We start from the raw sequence: 26,474 nt of genomic DNA, 5'->3' as shown, positions 1-26,474 counted from the left end.
TAAAATTTTTTCCTTTCCAGCCTGCCATCCTGGGCTCCAAACAGGGTATGCAGTGGAAACAGAGAGAATTTAACTATCTGCCTGAGTATAAAGTCTCAGCACAGCAGGATTAGATGAGAAGGGAAAGAGGAGGGAACTTGCAGCCCGCTGGAAATTTCAGAATTGAAGTTTTCAGGGGCCTCAGAGAGTCTACTTACTATTCAGGAGTTGTACAGCAAACTTAAAGGTAGTATTTCTTGCTGTCTTGGCTTCTCCGCACTTACTGATGTGCCCCGTTCCTCTGAGGCTAAGTTGCCTTTATAGACAACTAAGTCTTCAAGTCTGTGGTTTCAGTGGTCACATCCCACTCTCTCCCCAGCAACCAGACTAACAGGGCAGTCTCAGAAGTCCTGAGCAGACTTCATGCCCACAGCTACCGAACATGAAGTCCAGACAGGCTTTTTCCCTCTCCTGCTCCTAGAGTGGGGCTTAAGGGTCTCAGCTCCTTGGATATGGGGAAGTCAGAACAGCTGCAGATAACAAACAATCTTTGCAAGGGCTGACATTGACTTTTTCCCACTTTGAACTATACTTCTTGTGGTTTGGAGACAAGAAAAGTCTCCGTGCATGCTGACCTGGCAACCTTGTGGGACCTTTTTCACTCCTGCCTGTGTGAAGGCTTTCTTACTCTGCTGCGTCTTGCAAGGCAGGGGAATTCCTCTCCCTGGGCTCCCATTCCCATTTCTTGAGAGATTACAGAACTGTAGAACTAAACAGGTAGTATTTTGTTCCACATCAAGCCAGATGGAGAGAAGTTTAAAAGGGAACCTGTTTACTTCAGTGGGATGCTTAGAGGACAGGAGATGGGGGAAAAACCCAGCCCTGGAGATGCATATTTAATATATCTGGAGACTTCCTATTCACAGCAATAACCCTTCCCCCAGCTTAGAGAAATTTGAGGGTGGGGGAGAATTGTCCCACAAAGACATGACATCAGCTAAAGAAAAGGCAAATGAATGCAGAAGTCAATGTGGTTGGACTTCAGATGTCTCCATAAAAAGGGGAAAAAACCCCCAATTCCACATAACTGAACTATCCCTGTCAGAACAGCAGTTGGCCAAGATTAAGTCAAACAATGGGAATGGGACTGAAAAATGAATATAAAGCACACACTATAGCCCAAAGCATTTGAGAAAATATGCTCTATAGGGATGATTTCAAATTGGAAGTTCAGTCTTACTGTGTCTCTATCTGGAGGCATGTTCCTTTAAAACAATTTAAAAGCAAACACTACATAGAGGGGATCTGATAGGTACTATTAAAGAGGAGAATGCTTTAGAAGAATATGACCCCATGACATCTCTTATGTCCCTATTACTTGTTAATCATTCTTTTCCCTCTAGGAGAGAATGAAATGAGGCAGCATTGCTTGGAAAATAGTAATTCGTTTCTTACTACACTGAAAGCTTCCATGATGAACCTGACAGAACACCACTACTAGTTAACTTTAGCAAGGCTTTATGAATGCACCGAAGGTCACTTTAGTAAGACATTCAGCTGTTCCCAACTCAAGTGGGACTCAAATAATACAAGCCACCAATCAACTCCTTCATCCCAACAAGCAAAACATCCCTACTAGCAGTGCTCCAGAGCAGTTTGGAGATGTCCCAGGAAAGCTTCAGCAAAATTAGGCATTGCAAAGGGCATAGTGTTACCAGACAGCCATATTTCAAGTGTTCATAATGAGCTTGTCACCAAGAAGTCAGAGCAAGCATACACTGCGATTCAAAGCTGGGCAAAGGAAAACCAAGCAAGAATGTCTATGAAATGCAGAAGGGCTTCCCAGAAGAGATGGAAATGTCACAGCACAATTAAAGGGACAATCTCTCCTTATCACAGGCCTGGAACAAGTATTCCCAGCAGAAAAGCAGGAGCCCACCTCAATCCCTTTGCCCAGTCACAAAACCACAGGTATTTTGGAGGTGGCAATGGAGAACAATGTAATTTTCCACAGTGACAGAGGACAACTACAAACACCAGAGCAGTAACAACCCTGCTTTGATTCCAGCATAGTTACCTTCCCAGCTCTTAAACACAGAAATAAACGTCACTTGCCATGTAAGTTACTAAGTGGGGAAGAGGAAAGGCATTTAGACATCACAAGACAGCAGCACGAATATTACAACACATTCATAATTCAAGCGTTTTGTTTTATGCAGCAACCTCCCAACCTCAGCTGAGACGATGGTGTGGTGATGCTCAAGCAGTAGGCAGGTCTAGAAATGTCAGTCTCAAATAGCTTATCGTTCAAGCCTAAGTACGGGGCAGCCTTGACCTGCAGCTCAGAGGTAACCGCTTCAGAAATGTTGTGGCACGCTTCTGTTCTGGGCGCAGTAAATCTAAGTTAAATTCTTGAAACTCAAATGAGGGCTTCAGCCATACCAACATCCTTTGCCTGCTGAAAGTTGTACAGTCAGAAGAAGAAAGCAGCCACCACCCCCTTACCCTTGCAGAGGCACACATTTAAAAATCCAATAAGATTAGAAAAAAGGCAAGAAAAAAAAGGGGTCAGAAAATAGCTTACAAAACAGAATCACCAGAGAGGTCAGGGTAGGCTGTCAAGGGCTGCTTCCAGCATAGTACAGCTGCTAAAGTCATTAGACAGTGTCACCCCACCCTTGGGCTCCCAGGGGCAAAAGCAGAGGAAGGAGGGCTCCTCCTCATCTCCTGCTGACCCGGCTGTTTCTGGTGTGAGTGTAAATTCTCTTCATCCATGCAACATTTTGCAAACAGGCCATTGGAAGAGGGAGTGCCTGTTTGAAGTGTTTGCAGGGTTGGTCAGCCACTGTATTCCCAGAAAGGAGCTGATCTCCAGTGAGAACTTGGCTAGAGCAAGTCATCACATCCAGTTTTACCTCTCTGCTCTAAGCTTGTCTCAGGCTTCCCCCGGAGCCAGCACAGAGCCTGGACTAGTCTAAATGTTCCTGTTTGTCCTATCAATACTCCATTGACCCCATTTCCGTTGACTACTTTAAAACAAGGCACCCAGGCTCCCTCCATAGACACCAGCTTCCAGACAGCGAAAGTTTAAAATAAAACCCACCCTTTGCAAACAGACACACAAACAGGATGCTTTGCTTACACTGCTGCAAAACAAAGCAAGAACCAACCTTAGTCACTACCTCCAAAAAGCCTGAAGACAAAGATACTGCTGCAGTGAGACAAGCAAGTGCCATTGAGCACCCTTACCGTCACCACGGATGACTGAAACTCTGCCTGCACAGAGAAGCCCTTTTCCAGCCCCTGAGCTGCAAGCATTTGAAGGAGAAAAGCATCTCTGCTTTGCCAGCATTGTCCCTGTTTGGAGGGACTTATACAAACACTGTTTTTTTAGGACATTAAACAACTGTCCAGTAACTCCTAGCCAAAAATTCCTAATCACCCACCCTGCCTTCTCAGATGGGCTGTGTTCGTCCGCTTTAGTACATACACTGGGCAGAAAACTGCAGCAGGACAGGAACTGATTCATAAGTGGATCAAGTATCCTCTGCTGCAGGGCTGGTGACAGGCCCAGAAAGGCACGATGCACAGCAAGGCAGCACTGAGTTCAGAATAGGGCACTGAAGTCTACAGAATTTTGTTTTTGAAGAAGGGGTTTAGGGTGGTCCTTCCTTGAACTCAGCTCTGCTTGTTAGAGAATTATGAACGCTGGTGCACAGAGGAGTAGTTACACAAGCTATCCCAGGTATTTAGTGGTGGCCACTCACCTAAACCTGTCCTCTGGGATGAAGCCACCGGTGCTAGAGGAAAGGTGTTCGACCTACATAAGTGTTTGCTTTTCCTCCTCAAATTCCAGGCACAGCTCAAGGGCTAATGATGAGAAGGGGCTGCTGTATGAGGGAGTATTTACTTTTTATATCACGACCATGGTCTCTTACAAGGTTTAAAATTCAAATACACAGCCATGCTGTGAAGGAATGGAAATGCAGAGAACTGAAATAGCTTTCTCAGAGCAAACAGCAGGGCAGGGCTGGATGTACAACAGAAACCAAGTCCTGCATCACATCTGATGGACCACATTCTCTTGAAATGCTTTGTAAGGAAAAAGAGCTTTCCAGGGAAAGCCAGCATGCACAATTGCACCTGAAATAAAGCATGATGTTGGCAATTAGGCGTGCCATGTCTGGTAACACATCTGACCAGTGGATTTAAAGCTATTGTCAATTCATAAGCAAACATGGTAACTGCATTTTCAATTTGGTGTAGACCTACAACCACATTTCTGAAGCCTAGGAAACTGCTAGCTAGCTAACTTACCTGTTAGAATAAATGGATGTGCACTGGGTTTTGGCCAGCTTTTGCAAGAGAATACTAATGCTGAGAGACATCTGCTAGCAGTGCATACAGTGCCATGCTCCCCCCATGTACAAAGGGGGGATCATGAAGACAACATCCTAGAGAAAGGGGTAGAGCAGCAGAAAGCAGGTGCAAGACAGGAACAGTGGTATTTAAAGAATTTAAAGCAAAAACCCCACCAACACTAAAGAAAGGGGACCAAAAATCAATGCTACTTGCAAAAACAGACATGGCAGAGGGGATATAGGGAAAGATTGATCCACGAGTTGCAAAAACCCCATGTTTCTCTGTTTCTACCTGGAACACTTTAAAGGTGTACCTTTAGCCAAGATGCAGTAGTTAACCATGAAAGTAATCTTGGTCCAATTTGGTACCAAGTAAAACCACTTACTTAACCCTGGAAAGCAACACCTTCAAATCAAGGGTGCTGTGTTCCCCATGAAGAGGCAGAAGCCTAACTCAAAAAGCCATCAATCTAAGAGGAGGGAGTTTGCAATAGCAAAACCAGTACACCCCTAGGAGTCACTCTCAAGAAAGCTGTGGTCTCTCCATGTCCCTCTCCTAGATCACAACTGCAGCACAAGTGAAACCAAATGGTGGAGCAGAGCACATTGCCAGACACACACTAGTCTCCTGACACTGCAGACAGCCAGCAAGTCCCAAGACCCCTAAGCCAGGGCACCCAGATGAGCAGAGACCTTCCTGATGGTGATACTTCAGTGACATATCCCACATCCCAGCTAAGGGGAGAAGAGCAGCCTCCCTTCCCAGAGATCTCTTTGGGTCCCAATAAAGTTACACTAGCCATAATAGCTTTGTTTTACGTATTGCGTGTAGTATAATATTGGAAATTGGTCTGCAGTTATGTAATTGCAAAGGAAATGGCTATGATTCTTAGCCCAGCTGAAAATGCCATCCCACCATGCCTCTGCTGCAGACATAGCTCCTGGGGGCCGCAAGGGAAGAGCGCCCATCCTGCCTGCGAGTAGAGCAGCAGCGGAGGCAGAGGTGCTCAGGAATACGCTTATACTTCACCGCCTGTCAGGTTTTCCATTGCAAACACTGCCGCCACAGTTTATAGCTTGACCATTTCAAGCCACATCCACGCAAAACTTGGCAGACAGGGAGCTGCTTTGGCCCAGTCCCTCCCCCTTCTACCTTAAAGAAATCTCTGTCGGATTCCTGCTTTAAAGTCACAACATTTCTTTTCTGCAGCAGAGATACATTTTTAAGTCATTCCACAAGGCTTTTTCAGTTAAGGTTTAAAAGAAGCCTAGGTACTTGACAGACAAGACTTGAGTCAACTATTCACATTGTTATTCTGAAACAGCTCAGAAATGTTTAGATAGCGTTGGACAGTGCAGGCTGGTTACACAGTGCCTTTAAACAAATCACAGTCACTTCTAGCAAGGAACACAAGCCCTGGAACTACAGCCTGTTCCCAGACACCATCTGTAGAGACTGTAAACCTCTGTTCTTCTCCTGATTCATCTGTGACCATTGCTACATGCAGATTTTCCTCCTCAGCTAAGGAAAAAAGAAAGAGGTAAATATCCATCAGATACATCAGGCACACTGTGGGTCTTCTGCTGATGCAACTAGAATTAAGGTCGAAGGACAATTTTTGTCATTTTGTTTGTTGAGCCAAGATAGGCATTTGCTGCAAAAACCAAGTGTTGAAGTCTGAGAGCTGGTACATTACTAAATAATTTGTTCTGAAGTATAGAAATCCTACAGATTTCTTTTATTCCAGCAACAGTTGGGTGACAGCGACCCATGGGCTTCATAACCAAGATGAAGGGTTTCAAGAATTATTCACCACATATGCTACGCTGACCTTGCTTTTAAGTCATAATACTGAACAGAAGTCTCAACTTCAAATGACGTCCAAGTCATAACTTCCATTGGCACAATAATGAAGACAACCTTATCCAACTCTTACTGAAAAAGAAAACTAAGTATGAGACAAGGCTCTACCGAATGGGCTTGTGCGTATCTGCCTGCAAGATGCCTTAAATACCATCTGTGGGAAAAGTAACACTGAATAATACTATACAGTAAATGCAACACACTTACTTAACGTAAAGTTAATGTAGCTTGATGATAATCAGGTAAGACTTCAATAAATCAGTCACCAGATTTTCCTTCCCTTCTACCTCTGCCCTATATACACTGGCCTTTAAAGCAGAGCTTACTTCCTTTCAGGGGGGTACACAATTTGCAGGCAAACATCAGAGGAGACGGTGACACTTGCTCAGGCCCTAGAAGTGTTCAGAAGAAAAAACCCAGCAGGACATGAACCAGGCACCATTGTTCGGAAACTAGTTTTGAGCTTCCTTGTGTAAAAAGCATAGGGCCACTTGACCAGTAAAGAGAAGGTGTTTCTTCCCTACAAAGCCATGCAACAGAGCCAAGTTAAGGTTCTTCCCACTCCGGGAAACAAAAGAACCATTTAAGTGTCCCTAGGCATTAGCAAGCAACCCTATTCAGGCAAGGTTTTAAAATCAAGCAGTCACCTGTGCCTTTTCATGTCTAGCTTCCCCAAAGTACAGTTAAAAAACCCCCAAACCAGACATATGATATACAGATGTATACACACAAGGAAGTTTGAGATACTGGCCAGGCAGCGCATCCAATGCGCACTGTCCAGTCTGATGGGACTTCTCAGCCACACAGCTAACAAGCAACCTAGCCATACTTCCTTCCTTCCATTGAAGAAACTGTCCCTGCTGCAGGTGACATCCGTAATACTTTACATCACTTTTGTCCGTCTGGATCAGGAGAACAAGTTTAATTTATACAATTGCAGCTATAGTTTCACAACACTTCGGAAGCCAACATAACCATACAGTCAGATGAATTACTACACATGTGCATAGTCCAATAATCTTATTTTCTTGAAAAGTGTATCCCCATGTTCTTAGAAGTCATAACTGCATCTACTAGGCTTGCTTGCCTACACTGAAATTCAAACAATAACTCATGAGTTTTAAAAGTTGACACTTCATAAACTTTTGCTAGTTTCATTACACGCCATTCACAGGTTTAGCTATAGCTGAAGAGACAAGAAGTCATAGTGTTGAAGTCATTCCTGTGGTATCCCTAACCTAGGGGAGAGAAAGAGTGTATGTGTGGAGTCCTGTTCTTGGAACAACTAAAACATGATTTCCCTGCCAGAACAGTTTAGACAAGCATCCAAAGCAAATGATGCTCTCTCCATCACCAATCTGTGACTTAAGGGTTTTTTAAAATATATATCTCTTATACATACATACATACATACATATATATATACAAAAATATATAGGGCAAGATCATAGCATGGAGTTTGCGGCTTCAGACCTCCTTCCTTGTTTACATGGACATCAAGAAATCTGGCTGCTAAGGATCAGAATATGGTCTTAAGAACCGTAATCCAAATTCAAGGCTGTTTCCTAAGAAGAGTCACATTTCTAGACCCACTAATTAAATTCTAACCCTGACACTCTCTCCATTTATATCTCCAAATACTATATGGTTCAATACAATATGATGTGAACCATGCAAGGCAGAGGCCACACTAAAAGTAAACACAAAGGAACTGTAATTTGGAATTCATACACTTCTTGCATTATTTAACAGCCAAATTCCCTTGGCTCCATAAGCCATTATCCAAGACAGGGATATCATCAGATACGAATGCAAGTTGCCACAATAACCAGGCTTGTTCCGACAGCAGCAACACCTAGTGTTGACAATGAGGAGCCATCAAGCTTGGAAGGGAGGATGCTTGTCCACTAGCCCAGACACAGTTTAAGAAGTTAAGACATTTTCCCCCCTTCAATCATAATGATTGCTTTAAAGTGGGGCAGATGAGCATCCTGACCTCTACTAGTTTCACAAGTGATACAGTCAGTACCCAGGAGACAGGCATTTCTGTTCACACTAGCCAGTACATTTCCACACACTATCCTTTTGGACACCATGCTAAATCACCGGCCAGAAACTAACTGCATCGCTTTGAGCCAAACAAGCATCAGGCCTTCATACAGCAGAGAAATTACCGCTCCATTAAAAGAACCAAAAAAAAAAAAAAAAATTACAATGTATGGTCAGCATTGTGGATAACATGACTCAGAGCTCTGGAAGATGGATTTGAGTCCCAGATCAGGGTGCCCTGGTTCCCCCAAGCTCTGGCATGCCCAGCACACACTCCAGAGCCAGGCAGTTGTGACAGCCCTGCACATGGAGCTACCACGACATGAGCTTTTGCTTGAACGACTCCAAATGCCAGCAGTTCCTCTGGATGAGGACACATAAGTCACGAGCAAGCTGGAAACTAGTCCTGGACAACAGCTCTGGATTAATACAGAGGGAGTGCTGGAGGGGAGGAGGGGGAGCTGCTGAAGACAGGCAGTTACTCAAACCAGCTGCTAACCTGCTCCAACCACGCACATGCACACAGTCTCCTGCATTTGTTCAGCCTGACTGAAAGCTACCAGGCATCCAAGAGTTAATGTACAAAAAAGACATCTATACAAACACTTGCCAAAAGTCTCATTTTCCAAGTGGAAGCTGGTTGTTCCACGGATGGCAGAAGGAATTTCATCTTGCTTTTACATGACCGCCTCTGCCTCAAAATTCCCCAATTAACACTCCTGCAAGAAGTTTTGAAACTGCATGGCCACGTATTTATCTACGCACACCCTCTCCCTTCCCTACCGAGCTGTGGGCCACGGGCTCAGCTGTCAAGCCAAGTTTCATCCCAAGCAATTTTTAAACACTCATCCTATAAATCCTCCAAAAAGGGAGTTAGTAATGGAAATGCTGACAGAGACTTGAAAAGACAGCAGGGCAACTAAATCAGTCTTCTATACATTAGCTTCATTAGCTGCAGATCCTTCTCTGCCTTCACCTTCATTTTCCATTAGTGTACTTTGGCTAATTAACGCACAAAACCTATGAAACATTCTTACAGTAGAAGGCAACATTTGGCCCCCAGCCCAAATCAACATTGAGAAACTTCAACATCCTCAGCCAGACATAGTAACTGTACCAGATGGAGCTAACGTACAGCTACAAGTAGTGATGAGGAAACCGAAAGAAGAGGAACACATGCAAAAATTGGACCATTGGAAGAGGGAAAAGCAGCAAACGTGTCTTACCGCTTTCGTTTTTCTCTATGACATCCACGACCTCTCCAGCCTGGAGGCTGATCTCAGAGTTCTCCTGCTTCTCATAGTTGGACACCACCACATATTGCTCCAGGATCATGGGTTCAGAGCTAGCATCAGCACCTGGGGAAGGGAAAAAGCAAGCCGTAAGCCAGCTTCCAGCCATGGCTCCTTGAGAGCGACCTCCGTCCATCCGATGCACGACAGGCCAACTTGTCACCAGAGCCAAGCAAATCAGCAAACAACCTTGGCTCGCAGCATATCCCCAAATGGCTGGCCATATAGAAATAGCCTCCTCTGGCCCACAACCCAGCAGCACAGAGGGACATCGGAGAGAAGAAAAAGAAAAAAGGGAGGAAAAAAATACGAAAAGAAGCTGAAAACAGTGAATTAGTTGCAAAGTTTCATGATGGATTCTGAAAATAAACCTCTTCCCAACATGGTTTCCACAATCCTTGCTCCCATTCAGAGAGAAAAATCCTGGGCAGAAGCAGCATAAATCCACAGCTGAGCCATCCCCCCAGTAAACCCAAAGGAAAAAAAAAAAACAGCTCTCCCCTTGGCGGCTCAGCTCCTTCTCCACTCTAAAGGCTTGAGCTGAAAGTCAAGAGGGGGCTGTAGATGCCAATCATATTCGTCCGCACTGCAGCCCTTAAATAGAAACACATGAGCGGGATTGAAAGAGAGGGAGGTGGGGTGGAGGGAGAGAGGGGAGGGCGGGGAAGAGTGTTTACTTGAAACAGAAGAAGAAAAAAAAAAGTTATAGCGCCAGATCCTTGCTCAAACACGGCCACCCCCCGCCTGCCCCCCGCCAGCTCCGCAGTTCCGCATTCCCCGCGGCAGAGCAGCCCCGAGCGGGACCAGGGCAGAGCGCGTGCCGGCTTCCCCCTCTCCATCGCCCTTCGGCGCCTTTTTGGAGCCCTTGGAGCCAACCTCTCCAGTTGTTCGGTTTCTCTTTGTACCGCGGGCTTTCGGCTGTCAGAGCCATTTATGAATGAGAGTAGGCTCTCACACAGAGGGGTGGAAAAAAGGTGCAAAATAACCGTTCTCCTCCCTTCCCCCACACTCCTGGAGTTTCTTCTTGGGTTTTGATTTCTGACTTCTCTACCCCCAACCCGAAACTGTGCATTTTGGGGTGGAGCCGCGAGGCAGGCACACCACTGTGCCAGACGTGGAGGGAGACCTCCTCTCGCTGCTGCTCGCCGTATGAGATGCATCTCGGCTCTCCGGTGCAACATAAACAGTGCAGATGGGGGCCTCTGCACTTCCAAGCCCAGGCACAAACCGACTGTGCTCTGCCTGGAAACTGCCTTGAAAAGTCATGAAAACCTTTAGGACATCAGGGTTTCTTAATTCGCCCTTATTCATATACTCTTCAAAGTGTCAGACCAGAGCAAAAAGCACCTACAACTTCTGTCTAAGAGCCAACATGCCCTAATGCAAAATTATTTTACAGGTTTCCTGAATTACAGCAGCGTGTATTAGGGCAGAGTGGTTGGGCCAACAGCATTATTATACATTTTACATATTAAGAGGCAGTTCCTGTCTCTTTAGATTAAGACGCAGATGGAAAGCGGAGACAGAAGCAGATGTATGACTTGCTGAAAGTCCCATTTCACGTGACGGGGGCAGAGCCAGGAGCAGACTCCAGGTCTCCTGAATCTCTGAAGACAAATTGGCTACAAGAGATGGGAAGGAAGCAGCACGGTCTGAAACTCCACCAGACAAGTCAGGGGACTGACAGCCAAGCACAGGATGCTCGGCACTGTGTTTCTAAACGCAGCATGTTCATATGCGTTTAGGCTGAAGATCCAAAGTGATTCTACAGACAAATAATTAGCATCCCTGCCAAGAGAGAGGTAAAGAATGCATCAGCCATTAAAACAGCATCCTGTGAAATGAAAATCCTAGAACAAAAAGCAATTAATTCAACCATTTCCTGAAAGGAAACACTATCACAATACCTCCCTTTGGACCAGATTTAAGAAATCCAGAAAATCAGAAGACTTCCTTGCTCCCTAAGCGTGCCTCTGACTCTCCTCAGGTTACGTAGGTTAATTTTCTTTAAAGAGGAGTCATCTCCTCTAGAAGTTTGTGTTTAAGAGATTTAGCTTTTGTATAGATAGTTGAATCACAGCCAGTAGCAGGAATAGGGGGAGAAGACCATGAACTGACAACATTGAAATTTATAATAAAAATTTTCATGATAGCTGTGCATTCCAAGTAAGCATCATGTTTCTGCTCACAATGAATCAACTTGACTTGTGTGTTCTGCTTTAAACCAGTGCTAATTGGGTTACCTAGACTGTGATGAGATGCCTTCCCCTGTTTCACACTGCTTCCCACACAGTCCCTTCTCCAGTCCAGAATAGGGCAGCATTATCATCTTCCCCCAATGTATTTATGCTAGTAACACCTACAACCCCTACTTCATTTTAGTCTTAAGATAAATGCCAGTTCTCTAACCAGAAACAAAAGCCATTTATGCATGTACATCAGCAGAGAATTAGGTGTGTGGAAAGGCAAAAGGAGGGACCAAACGGTGGCAGAGGGAGCAGGGGACATGCAGGAAGCTACCTGCTAAATAGACATCCCAACCATCTTACTTCCTCTAATCTCCTAGATAGTTTTCATGGGAGTAGAGCAAGGAAAACCCAAAACACAGCACTGGCTTGGTGGCAGGAGCAGTGCTCCTGTGATACACTGTGATTCCCTGCTGGGAACAAGGAGAGGACCAGGCTGGAGCGCAGACTGGCAAACACCCCACCATCAGCCACTGAGGCCAAGCCAGGGACCATGTGCCAGAGGAGCACCCTTGCCAGGAAACCCAGAGAAGCAGCACTTCAAATCCACCTCCGCAGCTCTGGCTCCGAAAAAAAGTGGGTTTACAACAGTCTGGTAAGTTAGGTTATATCTGCACTCACATATCTGAAACCAGCAGGACTTTAGGATGCCGTTTACTCTGTGCTGCCTTGGAAAAGGTACTTGCTGCAGGAAGATTTGTCACTACAGTGGCTGGTGCAACATATACAATTAAGAGACTGTTTTAACAGAAGCTTGTATAAATGTTAGAGGCTTCCTATTAAGACAAAAAAAGTAGAGTGATAAATTCCTTGGTCTAGGAAGTAACCAAGGTCAAACAAACTTGTTCATTTACAGCTACAGCAGATCATGCCTAGATGATATCCCCTTTGGAGCAGTGTGGTCCCTGTGGCTCCCAGAGCGATGCTCACCCAGGGTTAAGCACTGCACAGTGGGGAAGGCTTCAGTAACAGTAAAGGAGGAAAGAGGAAGGAGAGGAAGACAGACGACAGAGAAACGGCTCCTCCCAGCAATCAAAAGCCTTAAACATTTTCTGGGTAGGCTGGTTTAGGTTGTTACTGTATTCCCTTCAGTTACAGTCAGTAGGGTAAAAAATTTTAACCCTCCTCAGCCTTCCATCCCCCACAAGCATCTTTAGATGAATTACTCCTCAATGACACTCAGGATGCCTACAACATTGCTGGTATGTTATGTCAGACTGCAGGTTTTCCCCGCAAAGGGGATTCAAAAAGAACAAGATGGGCAACACTACAGAGAGCACAGCACCAATTACACACGCTGCCGTGGGCACTTCCACATCCCTGCCAATTAGCTCAGGTCTAATTTGTAACACAGGACGCAGCATCTCATTGAAGAGTAACAGCCTGCTCAGTGTGAAGCACGCCAGAGAAGAGGGATGCAGAGTGGCAAAAGTTCCCCAGCAAGCTCATATGCACACTGCAATGCCCCCCTGACATTACAGCCCCACTTTCTTAAAAGCCTCTTCAGCCCAGGCAGGAGAAACGGAGAGCAGAGGACAGGATAAGGCTCATGTGCCAGGTAGAGTTCCCCCCTCCTCTCCCCCAAAAAAGCAGAATTAGTGTTTTGGTTTAGCTCCAACTTGCAAGCCCTCCCCAGAGCAGAGCACACGATAGATCACTGGCTGAAATAAGAGTTTGCTTGCCTCTCCGTTTCTTTTTGCCTCGAGTCCGTTTCCTGGTTAAAGTCTTGAGGATACCCCTCCTCCTCTCCATAGGGCTCCACTTTACAATCCTCCTGCTCCTCACCTCAACGATTCCCTTCCTGGGGCTGGGCAGAAATGTCATCGGAGCTTGTCCATGCCCCTCACAGCTGGCACTATTAAGTGACACAGTTGCGCCCTGTCCCCCTCACCAGGCAGCGAGGAGGGAGCATCATTCCTCCCACTGTACTCAGAGACCAGCAGCTACTGTGAAAGCCTCCTAAATAAGAGCGCAGAGCACCCGTTCCAAGCAACGTCTTCCTCCTCCTCCTCCTATGTTGCAACAGCTAAGGCCTACGATGGTTTTGCAATAGCCAAAAATTAAAACCACCAACTGGACTCCAAAAATAAAATCATCTGGATATGGAAATCTGAGACTCCTGATCTTTGCCAGAATACTCTGTTGTTATCAGGCTATAAACATGTCTGCTCTTTTAATCCATACAGCGCACAGGCTTTTATATTGCCCTTTTATGATTATCAATCAAGTGTTTACAGATTCAGACTAAATGAATTAGTACTGGGCTGGTCAGTGGAAGTTTTGCAGAAGCAGCCAAACCCACAGAAACGGTCAGTGAACGCCATAAGGATGATTCACAGCTGAACAACCAACTGCCAGGTAGTCCAGCTCTTCTGACCTGGGCACAACTGCTGAGGACACGTGCAGGGTCTGCACGCAGGGGCGTCTGGCAGAAAGCATCCCCGACTGTCACAGCTTTCCATACGATAAAGTTAGAGCTTCACATTTTTCTGCACATAGGGAGGAGTAACTGTGGTAGCTTGGATCTAGACCTGTGGTTTCTTGTTAAAGCCAATTCTTCAAGGGTAAGCCTTTATGTATCTCCAGAAAACTCCTTTTGGGGAAGGAGAAAAAAAAAAAAAGAAGAAAAAAGAATACCCAGAATAGCAGCAAGCCTACTTAAAATCCTCAAATCAGTCTATCCCCTCACAACATATACCCAGCTCTAAACACAGGGATTTTCCTCCCCTTAAAACTCTACCTCTTTTCTTTCTTATCAGAAGGACCATGTCACTATGATAAATAAACATATTGAAACTGCATGTTTTCTTTCAGCCTTCCACCAGTGATCTATCCCCAAGTATTTTAAGATAGAGAGCTTAGGTCTGCCTAAAAATTGGGTTAAGTGTCTACTGCACACAAGATGAAAAACAGACTTTACCATGTAAAGCACACGAGATTACACAAGAGCTGCACGATCTCACAGGGGTCTCAGAAAAGCAGTTCCTAAAACAACCAGTTCCTAGAGTAAGCAGTGGGATGAGACTGATGAAGCCCCCTACAAATCTCCTTGGGGACAATACAGATTCAGATCAAAACCATGTTTCTAAGCCTAGGATCTCTCTTCTATTCAGTGAGGGTTTTTTGTTTTGTTTTGGATTTTTGTTTGTTTGTTCTTTTCGGTTTTTGTTCTTAATATGCCCTAAACAATCAGGCCTTTGACTCATCTCCTGGACACTCCTGCACTCCAGACTTACACTCTTCAGCCCCCTTCCCACTTAACAAAATTCAGGCTATATTTGCACATCAATTATTCTTGGAGGTTAAAAGCCACTCACAGGTGGAAAAGGGGAAAGGGGATTCATCTCCATCCCTTCTGCCAGACAGGAATCCCCCCAGTCCTAGCAGTGTTTAACTTCAGAGATCAACAGCTCTTGGTGTAGCAATCCTGAGTCACAAAGCTTTAGGGACGGAGAAGGAAGTTCAGCACCACCCATAATAACTGAAGGAATTCAGTACAAGTCCAGTCCAGTCTCCAGGTCTTAGCAATAAAACAGCACTGACAAAAATCCTTTTGCCTCCTTATAGACAAATATTTGCATAAGTCTATCAAATGGGTTATTAACACACTATCATTTCTGTAGTTCTTTCCTGAGCTCAGCCAGGTAGCCCTTTTACAAAGAACAAAGCAATTCTGTTGCATTTTCAGAAAAGAGTTTCAGAAGCAGGTGACACCCTGCTATTAAGCAGAGACAGGATTAAAAGCAGAAAGGGAAGGGTTTGGATCGGACCACTTAAGTAATTCAGAAGAGTCAAAGCCAGAGAAGTTTGGCCTAAAACCTTGTCCACATACCAAAGAATGCCTGAGAATAAAATAAGGTTGAGCACCATGCAACCAGTGATGGCCAGGTCAGCATGCAAACCCTCTCACCCCAGGTTAGCAGCCATGATTAATATAGAAGAAGTTTCTCCATAAGTGAGCATCCATACATATACCTTCCTCAACTCCACAGAGCTCATGTGCTCTACAAGCCTTTCAGTACATGGGGCAACAGCTTCCTTGTAGAGTAGCTAAAACTCTAGTCTTTATCATCCTTCTGGCTATACATGCAGAGACCTGGTATAGATGGTAACTCCATGAACTGCATTAACTCCCTCCTAGCCCCCTGGGTTGCTACTACAAACAGCTACAGGGAGCCCAAGCCAATAGCGTGCATTGCCACCAAGAAGGGAATATGACCAGCAATCATAGCAGCAGAAAATTAACCTGATGCCTGGATTCATTTCCCAGCATAAGGCACACTTAGTATTTTCTAGCACTTCTAAGAACCAAGATCTGGATAAGCCTTCAAGAGTTTGGGACAAGTGGCAGCTTTAGGGTAGGCTGTGGCTTCCAGCACTGGAGTACGTGTCTAACACACAGCTAAAAGCAGCAGCAAAACACAGCCCCCACAGGGAGCGTGTCAGGAACAAGCTTGGCCCATGGTAAATGGCAGGCGCTCTCTCAAGCGAGTGCTCCAGTTCAGTTCTTCCTTCTTTACAGTCCTCAGCAGCATTTCCAACAAAATCCTGACAAATGGAGAAATTCAGTACTGACCTTTGCCAAGTGGAGCTTGTTAGTCTCAGGATTTTTAGTTTTTATTTTTGCTCTGCTAGGTTTTAAGACAGAGCCAAGAAAAATTAGAGGCAGGAGGGTGAAAGGAAAAAAAAAAAAAAGTTGAGTTGTCTTTCCACTCCTTCTTGGAAAGTTGGCTCTCTGAATAGCTATTCCAACCAACTAGGTTACAGGTAGCAACAGTTAAGAATACTTAAGTATTTTGCACACAAATCTGTTAAACTGCTTGGAGATTTTCACACAGCTGCTAGACAGGGTCTTCCACTAGGCTGAAGTCACCTATACACTCTGGCATTTTCCCTAGTCCTGCTCACCGGTGCAACGCATTGACGTTTACTCCACATGGCACAAAGCAGACTAGCCAAGGAATTTAACAGCAGTTGGGGTGACCCAAACTAGTGCCCCACCACAGCACCTCTCAGAATATGGCTGCATGGCACCTGTCTTTTTCCAAAGTAAGAAATTAAACCACTTGCAATCCTTGGTTAGAGTCTCCACTGTGTGGAGCAGGTTCATGCCCTCAGCTGGAGCTCGGGCAGCACAAAACTGACTTCTGTTCTAATTTCCAACCCCCAGCCCGGGGCACAGGTATGTACTACATGGGTAAAAATCAAATTCAAGTCTGCTCCGACAGCCTGCCACGTTAGGATACAGCCCATGGCAGGCCTGGACTGAAGAGTAGCTGTGTTGGAAACTGGGGATTCATTTGGATGAGAAGCAAACTGAAAGGCCACGTGAACTGGAACAGCATGGGGACTAAGAACCTGCCAGATGTACCAGAAGACTTTTGAGCAGGACTGTGTATCAACATTCACCTTTGAGCACCATGCCATGCAATTAATCACTTACATGTGCCCCATCATCACGCACAAATGTTTTTGAAGCCAAACTAGCAAGACGCATTTAGCTAAAAGCAGTCAGCAGAAGGGAAGAAATTTGTATCTAGTAAAGATTTCACTTCCTTGCCCTTCAAGAAGGATGAAAGCCTTGGCATTCAATTTGTCATTTTACATACAGCAACATGAAACAGTCGCAACAGATGTAGAGTCAGAGAAACCCAGCCTCATCCCCCAGCCAGGTAATCTGAGGGCTTCTTGTCATTCTTCCCAAGTGACACCACCTCTTCTGTCTTCCCCTCAACACGCTTCTCTCCCACTCAGTCTCGTTCTGTTTCTCTGTCTGAACTCCCTGGTGACCTATCAATCACCAGGCTCCTGTGACTGAATACTTCAGATATTTCTGCACTTTTATATCCAACTACCACCCTGAAATTAGACCTCCTCTGCTAAGATCAGGAAGAACCCCACAGGGATATATTCAACTTCTGTCAAGGATAGTATTTCTGAAATCACAGCAGTCTTGCTTACTAAAAACCTCAGACAAGCAAGCACTCATCCATTGAGGATGGTCGGATTTTGTTCACATACTTTGAACAGGGCATGAACTTGAATATTTACCAGATCTGGTATGGAAAGCAGCAGGAGTGTTTCCATCTTTCCTTGCCTTGAGACCTACGTGTGGCCTGAACCACCTGGGTGACCAGGCCAGCATCCTGTACAGACACAGAGTCTACGGCTCATGATCATTTTTCCTAAGTCTGAATGAAGAAAAGACCTCTTCTGTGGTATTCCACATCAGGTGACAAACATTTGCAGAAGAAATCCACTGGTTACTCAAGAGAAGTCCTGATACCTTATATTGTAAAGCTTAGTTTTTGCCTTGTATTGGACTGCTTCTCCCCAGACCCTCACCCCTCACTTAAAAGTTGTTTCCCTGCTCCCTCCTCCTTCCCAACTCCTTGTGACAAGGAGCCTGATGCTCCCATGAAAATTTTGCATCTTCCTCATAGCCCCATGTTTTCCCCATAAAACCCTCTCTACTTACTGTGGAAAAGAAGAACAGCATTTCAGAAGAACAAGGAGCATATAGTCATGTTTCTCTCTATCTTGACCCACAAGATTTTTCACTTTAGCTCCTCTTCTCTCCTCCATCCCACATGGGACAGTGAGAAGCAGCTGTGCAGGCACTTAGCTGTGGCCAGGGTCAACCCACACAAGAAGGGAAGCTGCTTTGGACTGTGGCTTTGACTTGGGCAAGGACGATACAACACAGCAAACTACTATCCACTGCTAGCAGCAACATCGAGGTGAGGCAGCAGTCAGAAAAGCAAAGCTTTTCCTTATCAGAAGTCATGCATCATGAAAAACCAGTACACAAGTAGACAACAGATCCTGGATATCCACTGTCAGAGACTCACATTCAAGACAACTCCAAAACCACACACAGTTTGAGCTACAGACTTCTCTTTTTAATAGCATGCAGAACACCAAGATAAAAGAATTTACCTGGAGCGACACTCTTTTTTGGAGTCTCAGACAAACTGGACATCCAAACTTGAAATCCAAGAAGAGGGCAGCCATGAAAAGAGAAAGTAATTAGAGAAACAAGAGAACAGTTGTATCAGAAAGTTTGGAAGTTAGTCAAGACAGCTTTGAAAGAAACGTTAAGTTTTTCTTAAGAGTGGTGTTGGCATGATGGGGACTTAGTTAAAGGTCAAGTGATAAGAACTACTGAGTTAATTTTTATGTTTTAGGGGACTTGCAGAACTTATGAAACTGATCTGCAGTGATCCGATTTTGAGATCTCAGAGTAAGATATGCTCTGAGCTTATTCCCAATAGGACGGAGAATATATACCAAGAGACAGTTTGACTTATTAAGCCTCAGACCTGCAAAAGTATTTAGCTTTGCAGCTGTTAATGATCCCCAAAAGACCAACAGGCAACTCACAGACTAAGCTTAGCAAACACATGCAAGTTTCCACAAGCATTTGCATTTTGTTACCCTGGAACAGTATTAAGGAAAATAACAACAGACAAATAATACTCCATAGAAAAGAGTACAAAGCTCCAATAAAGGTGCATTCAAAGTATAACTACGAATGCAATTTTTTAACCAATGAATGAGGCAGAAATGGTTAAGGAGAAAGCTAATAGAGATGCTACCAACAAGGTCAAAAGATTTCCCTCCCCCTCCATGAAATGAGGTGTAAATACTTGGCTTGGGATTCTGGGAATAATCTTCAAATATTAAGCAGTGGGGTTTTTTTGTTTGAATACACTGGAAGCATATTTTAAGAGTTAGTAGGTTTGCCCCCATTTCAAAATAAGAACCAGCAAACATTCCCCTTCTGTGGGATAAGGGAGATAAAGACAGCTGTTACTCTCGCATTGCCTAGGAGAAGAGACAAGGACAGGTGTTTATATGATCAGCTAAGAATTTCCTAAATTCCGACAAACAATTCCAAAATGCAATTTTAAAAACTCATTTGTAATGGGGAAACCAATTCTGGACCCATCCGTTTCAGGGCAGAGAAGATTGCTCTTCAATCACTTGGAGAGAGGGGCAAGCTCTACTGGTGGCCTTGTCTATTTGACTTGTTATTGTCTTTTGACCTGCAGAATATTATCAAGACAGTCAAAAATCAGTCACATATTCCTAGTATGTATGTAACTGAGAAATTGCTAGCATGATACAAAGCGTAAGAAACAGCTTTCAAACCTTCCCACTGGAAACCAGAGGTCCAAGAAACACATTGCTGCGTTTCCTCGGCGCTAAGGGAATCGCGAGGTTTTGAAATCCTTTCCTTAAATCAGGCACAAGATTTTCATTGCGTTGGCGCAAAACTGGAATTCAGGTGGATTTGGTGTTTTGCTTACTTTTCAGTAAGTTCTCAACAGTGGCAGTCTGGAGAAAAACCTGAAGTCTTCCAACCATCTAGCTCCCAAACCCATGCACTGCACTGTCACAATACAGTACAAAATACACTGTGGTAAATTACAGTAATTTACTTTGGATTACCATTCAAGAAAAAAAGAAAAAGGCTCTGCATTGGTAGAGTACAACAGGAAATCATCTGGCAGAGTAGCTTGTGCTCTAGCTTATGGAGGGAATATACAGCATGTTTCTATTACAGACTCGGGGCACGCACGGGAAAGGGTGTGAAGGAGTTGTTGTCAGCAACTTGTCTATTAGCTTTTGAATAGACTTCCACTGCCTTCAGGAACAGGATTATGGACATCAGTCAGCTGTCAGATCTTTTTCCAGACAGAAGAACCTGAATATGGCAGCCATAAGTAAAGCAGAAGATGGACTGCAGGAACAACTAGGAAGACTTCAAACAGTTTGCCCCAATCCAAGCTGGCAGCAAAAGGCTGAAACAGCCAACAATTAAAGATAGGGGGAATAAGCTGTGCTTAACAGCAGCTTAGGGCTACTCTGGATCTGTCTGCCCAAGAAGGGAGTTTAAACCTCAGTAGCCATATCTACAAACACCCTGTGTGAGATCTCAAGGAACCAAACTCACCATAAAACCCAATTCTGTTAGCTACTATCAATTTTCTTTTTAGTTTCTTTTTAAACAAAGTATTTTTTCTCCTTGTCAAAACCATTGGTCTAAGCCAGAATAAAAGGGCAATCTAAGCATTAACTGGTAAACAATCCCATAGGTCCCCAACGTGGGCTCCCAAGACCAAGCAGCAGCATAAAAGCAGCAGCACTTCTCAGTTGCCCCAGCCTGACAGCAGCTAGATGTGGATGAGGTTGCTTCTGAAGCAGAAGACAGCTAGCATATTTCAGCTGCTCCTGCACATCTGCTTAGCATTAAACTTCCTTCTTAGGGATTTTTTTTTTTTATTCCAAGACGTTTAAGCTCTAATTGCTACCAGCTTCTAAGAGTTCCCCCTACAAATAATAAAAATATCAGACATTAGTGATGGATTCCACTTCAGAGAGCTCAAATGAAGAGCTGCGGAGGGAGCCAGGGTATGGGGAGAAGGTCAAAGGCCCCAGAAGCACACTGTGCCCAAGCCAACAAAACACAAGCTTTGAACAGCCCCGGGTTTCCCCTTTAGGACAGAGTTTTACTGGAATTCTACATGGGGCTTGGAGCCGTTTTCCAATGGGATTGGTAACGGTAAATGAACAAACTCTTGCTTCCTGCCTCTCCTCTCCCCTGTCGCCGCAACAGCCGAGCGCCGGCTGGTCTCAGATGACTTGGAGGTAGGGGGGGAAATCTCAGTATTTGGAAGGGAAATTAAAGTTGCCTGCTCAAAGCAAGCCACTCCTAAAGCAACAGCATCCCAGTTCTGCTCCCAACACCAACCCCCACAGCCCCTGCTGCCGGCTTTAGCTGGAGCCAGAACAAACCCCTCTGATCGGAATTATTTTTAAAAGCTCAAAGGAAACACAGGTCCATAAATTACAGCTAAGCCACGGGGCCGAGGCAGTTGTGAAGAGCGCAGAGGAGGCTCCCCATTGGAGCCACACTGCACAAAAATAGCAGTGGAGCAGGCGTGTCACTGGACATCCCATCCAGGCTGCCACCGCAGAGGTGGGCAACCCCGAGATGCATCAGCTGGGCTTCTCAGGTGGGGAAGGAAAGGAAGGAGTTGGGGGAGCAAAGTCTTTAAAGACTTTTGCTGTGGTGAACGAAACACACGAAACTGATGATTTCAGATTTCACCAGAAGCTCTTCTGCTGCCAGTAAGACTGGTTTGCTTGCTGCTCCTCCCACCACTGGCAAGAGAACAGGCACCAGACTGCTGGGGACCAATGCTTTATGCTTGCGGTACAGCCCCACTCATCTCATTTTAGCAGCAGACTATTTGTCTTGTGTGCAGTTAGAGCAGAGCAAGCTTCAAGGAAAACCTACAAAAGCTAGAGTCAGTCTAGAGTTGAATGCATGAGCTCAATTCTACCAAAATCCAGGAGATGCCACATTCATGGTTCACATCAGTACTGCTCACCCAGCTGGGTCCCTGGTCCAGCAGGTGCAGAGAAACTCCTCCTCCATGGGCATTTTAGCAGTAGCTACTGATGCAGGTTTCTTTTTGTTAGCAACATTATTTAAAATGTTCGGTTCAATGTTGAGTCCGGCATGCATTATTTAATACTGCTGTAAAGGCCAGAAGGAGCACCCTCCTGAAGATTCACAGGTTGCATATTGCTAGGGCTGTCAGAGACCTTTGTAACAAACTTTTTTTTAAACTAGTGTCTGTATAGCTCTCTAGCCTGTTAAGCTATATATTTCCCAACAATATTCCTGCAGTAATTCTGGGGAATTGGATCATACTGGTCATGAGTCTCAGCATGGTTGTAGTTCTGGCCACAGAGCCCTTGCCCCAAATGATTTCTGTGCATAGCTGAGAAGTTAGCATAGGCCAAAGACAAGTCCCAACAAGTGATCTGGATGTGACTACCTTGCTTTGGAGGGTAAAGAGAGTTTAGTTATACAAGCATGACCTGTCCTATGGATGTTGCCTTCCATAGGAGATAACAGTCCTAGGTCCATTTAATTAATAAAACCCTTGTTGTCATGAAGCCCTACCTTACAGATCACCTGGGAATATTGAAATCTCCCTGCAGCTGTTTAGGTGCACCTTAAAATACTGAGAAAAGGATTATAAGAACAAGTGGCCATGCTGGAATGATGCTAATATCTGAAAGACTGCCCCTTTCCAACAGTGATCAATTCTGTAGGTCATTAGTCCTCTCCATGATGAGGTACTACTGGCTCAGTTATTCAAGGACCACAGCAGTGAGTGCAGCTGAGCATTTTGCAGATTCATTTCCCAGACATACACTCTTCCTGTCTTAATTGGAAGGGTGAAAAGAGACTAAGCAGTACAATCTTAGAGTAAACTGAAACTATACTGGCTTCCTGGGAAGGCAACAATCAGTGCTGCACTCCACTTCAGAGAACTTCACTGGTGGTCCAGTAACTGGCAGTGATTCCTCAGACTGGAGCTGGGGGAAGTAAATGCTTCTTCTACTCATCACTTTTCAAACAAAAGGCATTACAAGAAGAATAGGGGTGTTCTCATCCCAACAGTGGTATTTGATAAGTCAGCAAGAAGTGGGCTGACCAGGCTGTTCCTTAGAAGTGTCCATTTCACAGAAGTGGCTTAGAGCCTTGTTCATTGTAATGTTCATCACATATGGCAGAACAGAAAACAGAAATTAAGCTTTTATTTCAATCTAGATTTTGGAGGTCAAGCCTGCCAAGGAGTTGGTATAAGTGAAGTGCCATGTTGTTGTCCTGGGCACTCAGGTGGGACATCTGATTGCCCAGAGCAGGTAAGGAACCCCAGGGGGCCAGGCTCAGTCTACTCAATCCCTCCTTTGGCTCCTCCAGAGCTTCTTGCTGGGATTTTGCCTCCGCTTCTCCCCTCATCGCTTCCTTTCTGCCCTCTTTGGACAAGCTGAAGAGCAACCTCCCCCTCCTCCTGACAAGGTGAGGCTGGCCATCCATACAACCAAGAGCAGGAAGCTCAGTGAGGAACCCCAAAACTATGGGGCTTGCTTCTGCTCCCATCCGCAGACAGAGCGCCATGCTCAGTGTTCCACCGTACCCTTGTGAGCCATCTCCAAACCCTACATCCCCCACACCCACTGACCACCCCCTTGTCAGCCTGTCTTCAGGTTTCTCTCCTCTAGCCCCTTCCCCTTCAGCTGGGGCTTGACACTTTGGTTAAATGGGAAGGCAGTAAGATGCAATAGTACTGGGGTGGGGGGAAGAAGAGAGAAATATTTGGTGTTGCTAACCTACTCCAGAGATGGAAGTAGTTACTTTTAACAGAGAGTTACCCTGATGCAGAATCTACATGTAGCTCTAGAAGACGGCTGTAAAACAGCCTGGAAAGAAGAAAAATGCAGATAAGCATTAATCTGAATTGGAAACATTTTCACACATTCCCGGCTCACACAATTAACTCATTCAATTAGGCACAGAACAACAAATAGCCAGAGAAAGGGAAGGATGGTACAGAAAGGTTGCAAGTGTTTTGATGTATTTCAAGCACCACTGCTCAAGGCACCCTGTTGAACTGCACCACTGACGTTTCTCCCTCCAGGCAGGCCTAAACAAAAGCAACATTTGTGCCCAGTGCCTGACCCAGGGTGGGCCTGGTCAACCATTACACTTCCTAGGTACCACAATGACAGATTTATTTGCTACTATGATTGCTGGGCAAGCAGCAGCCATCCCTGTCCCTGACCAGAGCAGCTTAAATAAGCTTTCCTCGGTCTTAAATCTGTGGGATGCTGATGCATCATGTTTAAAGCAAGTGTTTTAAGATAGTCCTTGAAGGAATACAGAGATCTAGTCCATCTTTTTTCCCCACTGGGTGATTGCATTTTAAAGTAAACCTCTCATCCCTGCAGAGATATCTCCTCTTCTATATACTTGGAGCAGATCATCACCTCCACTCCCCACGCCATCTGTTCAAGAGGTAGCATCCTAAAGAGCTACATCTTGAAAAAATATTTGACTGGTAGATTATCAAACATGCAAATCCAGCTAAAGTCATGAGTAAGAGGATTGGCAGCAGGCATTAAATAAGGCCTTTAATTTTAGTCCTATTCACCGAGTTCAGCCCCATCATGAACAGCCTGTGCAAGGCTTGTCCTCGGGAAGAGGCGCTGCATTTGTGCAAGGGGTGGGGGCAGATGGGCCGAGCTGCAGTGACGAGCCCAGCGAGCACCTTCCCGTGGCAGAAGTGGCTGCTCCAGGAGCTGCCGGGGCTCCTCACCTCCCCGGCACCACACTGCAGACCAATCTCAGACCACTTCCACTTGCCACGTAAGCAGAGCTGCCTGGCGTACGCTAGACCCACACACACTGCTTGGAAAATGTTCACATCTGGCATTCACGTGACTTGAGCGTGCCTCAGAAATTCATCATCTGGATAACTCGCTCCTGCAGGGGAGAAATCCATAACCAGAGAGCCCTTTCCCGAGTCAGAACGGAGCAGCGGGCCGAGAGGATCATGTGCTCAACAAACTGCACAGCGACACACTCACCAGCTGCATTTTTGCAGCCTCATACAGTCCTTCATCCTTTCTAGAAGTACAAACTTAAAGAAAACTTAGTTCCCCATCTTCTACTCTGTTTACATCTGCAAAAGCCCATCCTAAGCCCATTTACAGACCCACAAGTTTCCAGGACTGTTTAGTTTTTTCTGGCAGCCATAGCTCACATTAACTCTTTCTACATAGAAAGCAAGGACTGCTTCCCACATGATCACTGTGGTATGGCCCCTGCACATAGTTTTGTAGCAGTTCCCAGTTTTGCTGGGAAGTGCCTAGAATATCTGAACGCTAATCCACATCTACAGCTGTACAAACTGAGAGCATCACCCCTCCAAGGAAAAAACTAGCCTCCAAAACTGCTGAGGAGGAGGGCAGAAAAGCTCCAGCTGTCGCACTTGGAAAGTCACAGGTACGTATACACTGTAGGTTTCATGCATGCCCCCCCCCTCCAAGGGAGGGGCGGGGGGGGGGGGCAAAAGGCACGAGTCAAATCCTAACTGCGAAGAAGTCACACTGACAAGCATGGAAAATGTACTGCAGCATCAGCATGTCCAGGCAGCCGGTTTCAGCTGGCAGCAGACTCAGCTAGCAAACTGATGCATACGTTATAACTCCTTCTGAACACCTTTATAAGTAGTACTTCCAGCCATCTCTGGTTAGATGAGCCTCTCCATCCAGAGCAGACTGGTGAGGATTTTGCCTGTCACACAGCCCGGACACAGGCCAGCCAGAATGTGACAGGTATAAAACCATGCACAAAGCTGGAGGCACTTAGGGAGCGCTATTTTAGGGGTGAGTGCTCTCAATAGCCTAAGGACACACCCTCTGCCATCCAGGTTTCCTTCTCACAAGAGAGATTCAAGTTTCAGGTGCTCACCAGCCTGAGACTAAGTTATCTAAAACACCCAGGTAAGAGGTCTGCTCCTCTCAGCCAGCCAGACCTGTCTGCGCTGCGTACAGATTCCTGCAATGGCTGAGGATCATCACCCTCCACTCCAGCTCCCAAGTGCATTTCTCACCTGCCTTATCTAACATGCCAAAATCACAATCCGATACCACACAGTTCTCTCTGTGCAAGAGAGGAACAACCCACGCAGGCAGTGTTAATACCATCTGCCGCTGACAGAGGAGGAAAGCAGAACAGGAGCAGATGGAGAATAGAGAACTCCTTAAAACCTTAAGAAATGCCACTACACCCCCTAAGGTACCAAGTGCTTTC

The 26,474-nt window shown here is 45.4% G+C and overlaps 1 protein-coding gene across 2 annotated transcripts in view; it reads right to left on the bottom strand.

The window, feature by feature from the left end:
- The window catches only part of SH3PXD2A (SH3 and PX domains 2A), a 180,631-nt gene that overhangs the window by 53,535 nt on the left and 100,622 nt on the right, over positions 1 to 26,474 (bottom strand). The window contains exons 5-6 of one of the 2 annotated variants that reach the window (XM_010564787.1): positions 18,731 to 18,778; positions 9,480 to 9,611 (exon numbers count right to left, since the gene is read on the bottom strand). In XM_010564787.1, coding sequence (XP_010563089.1) covers positions 9,480 to 9,611; positions 18,731 to 18,778 — 180 coding nt within the window. The remainder of the gene's footprint in view (positions 1 to 9,479; positions 9,612 to 18,730; positions 18,779 to 26,474) is intronic. The other variant, XM_010564786.1, reaches the window with a different exon arrangement.

The sequence above is a fragment of the Haliaeetus leucocephalus genome, unplaced genomic scaffold, assembly GCF_000737465.1.
Source record: "Haliaeetus leucocephalus isolate CR32 unplaced genomic scaffold, Haliaeetus_leucocephalus-4.0 Scaffold184, whole genome shotgun sequence".
In the NCBI taxonomy this organism is placed as follows: Eukaryota; Metazoa; Chordata; class Aves; order Accipitriformes; family Accipitridae; genus Haliaeetus; species Haliaeetus leucocephalus.
Note: the sequence above shows the minus strand (reverse complement) of the source record. Positions and strands in the feature narration are given on the sequence as shown.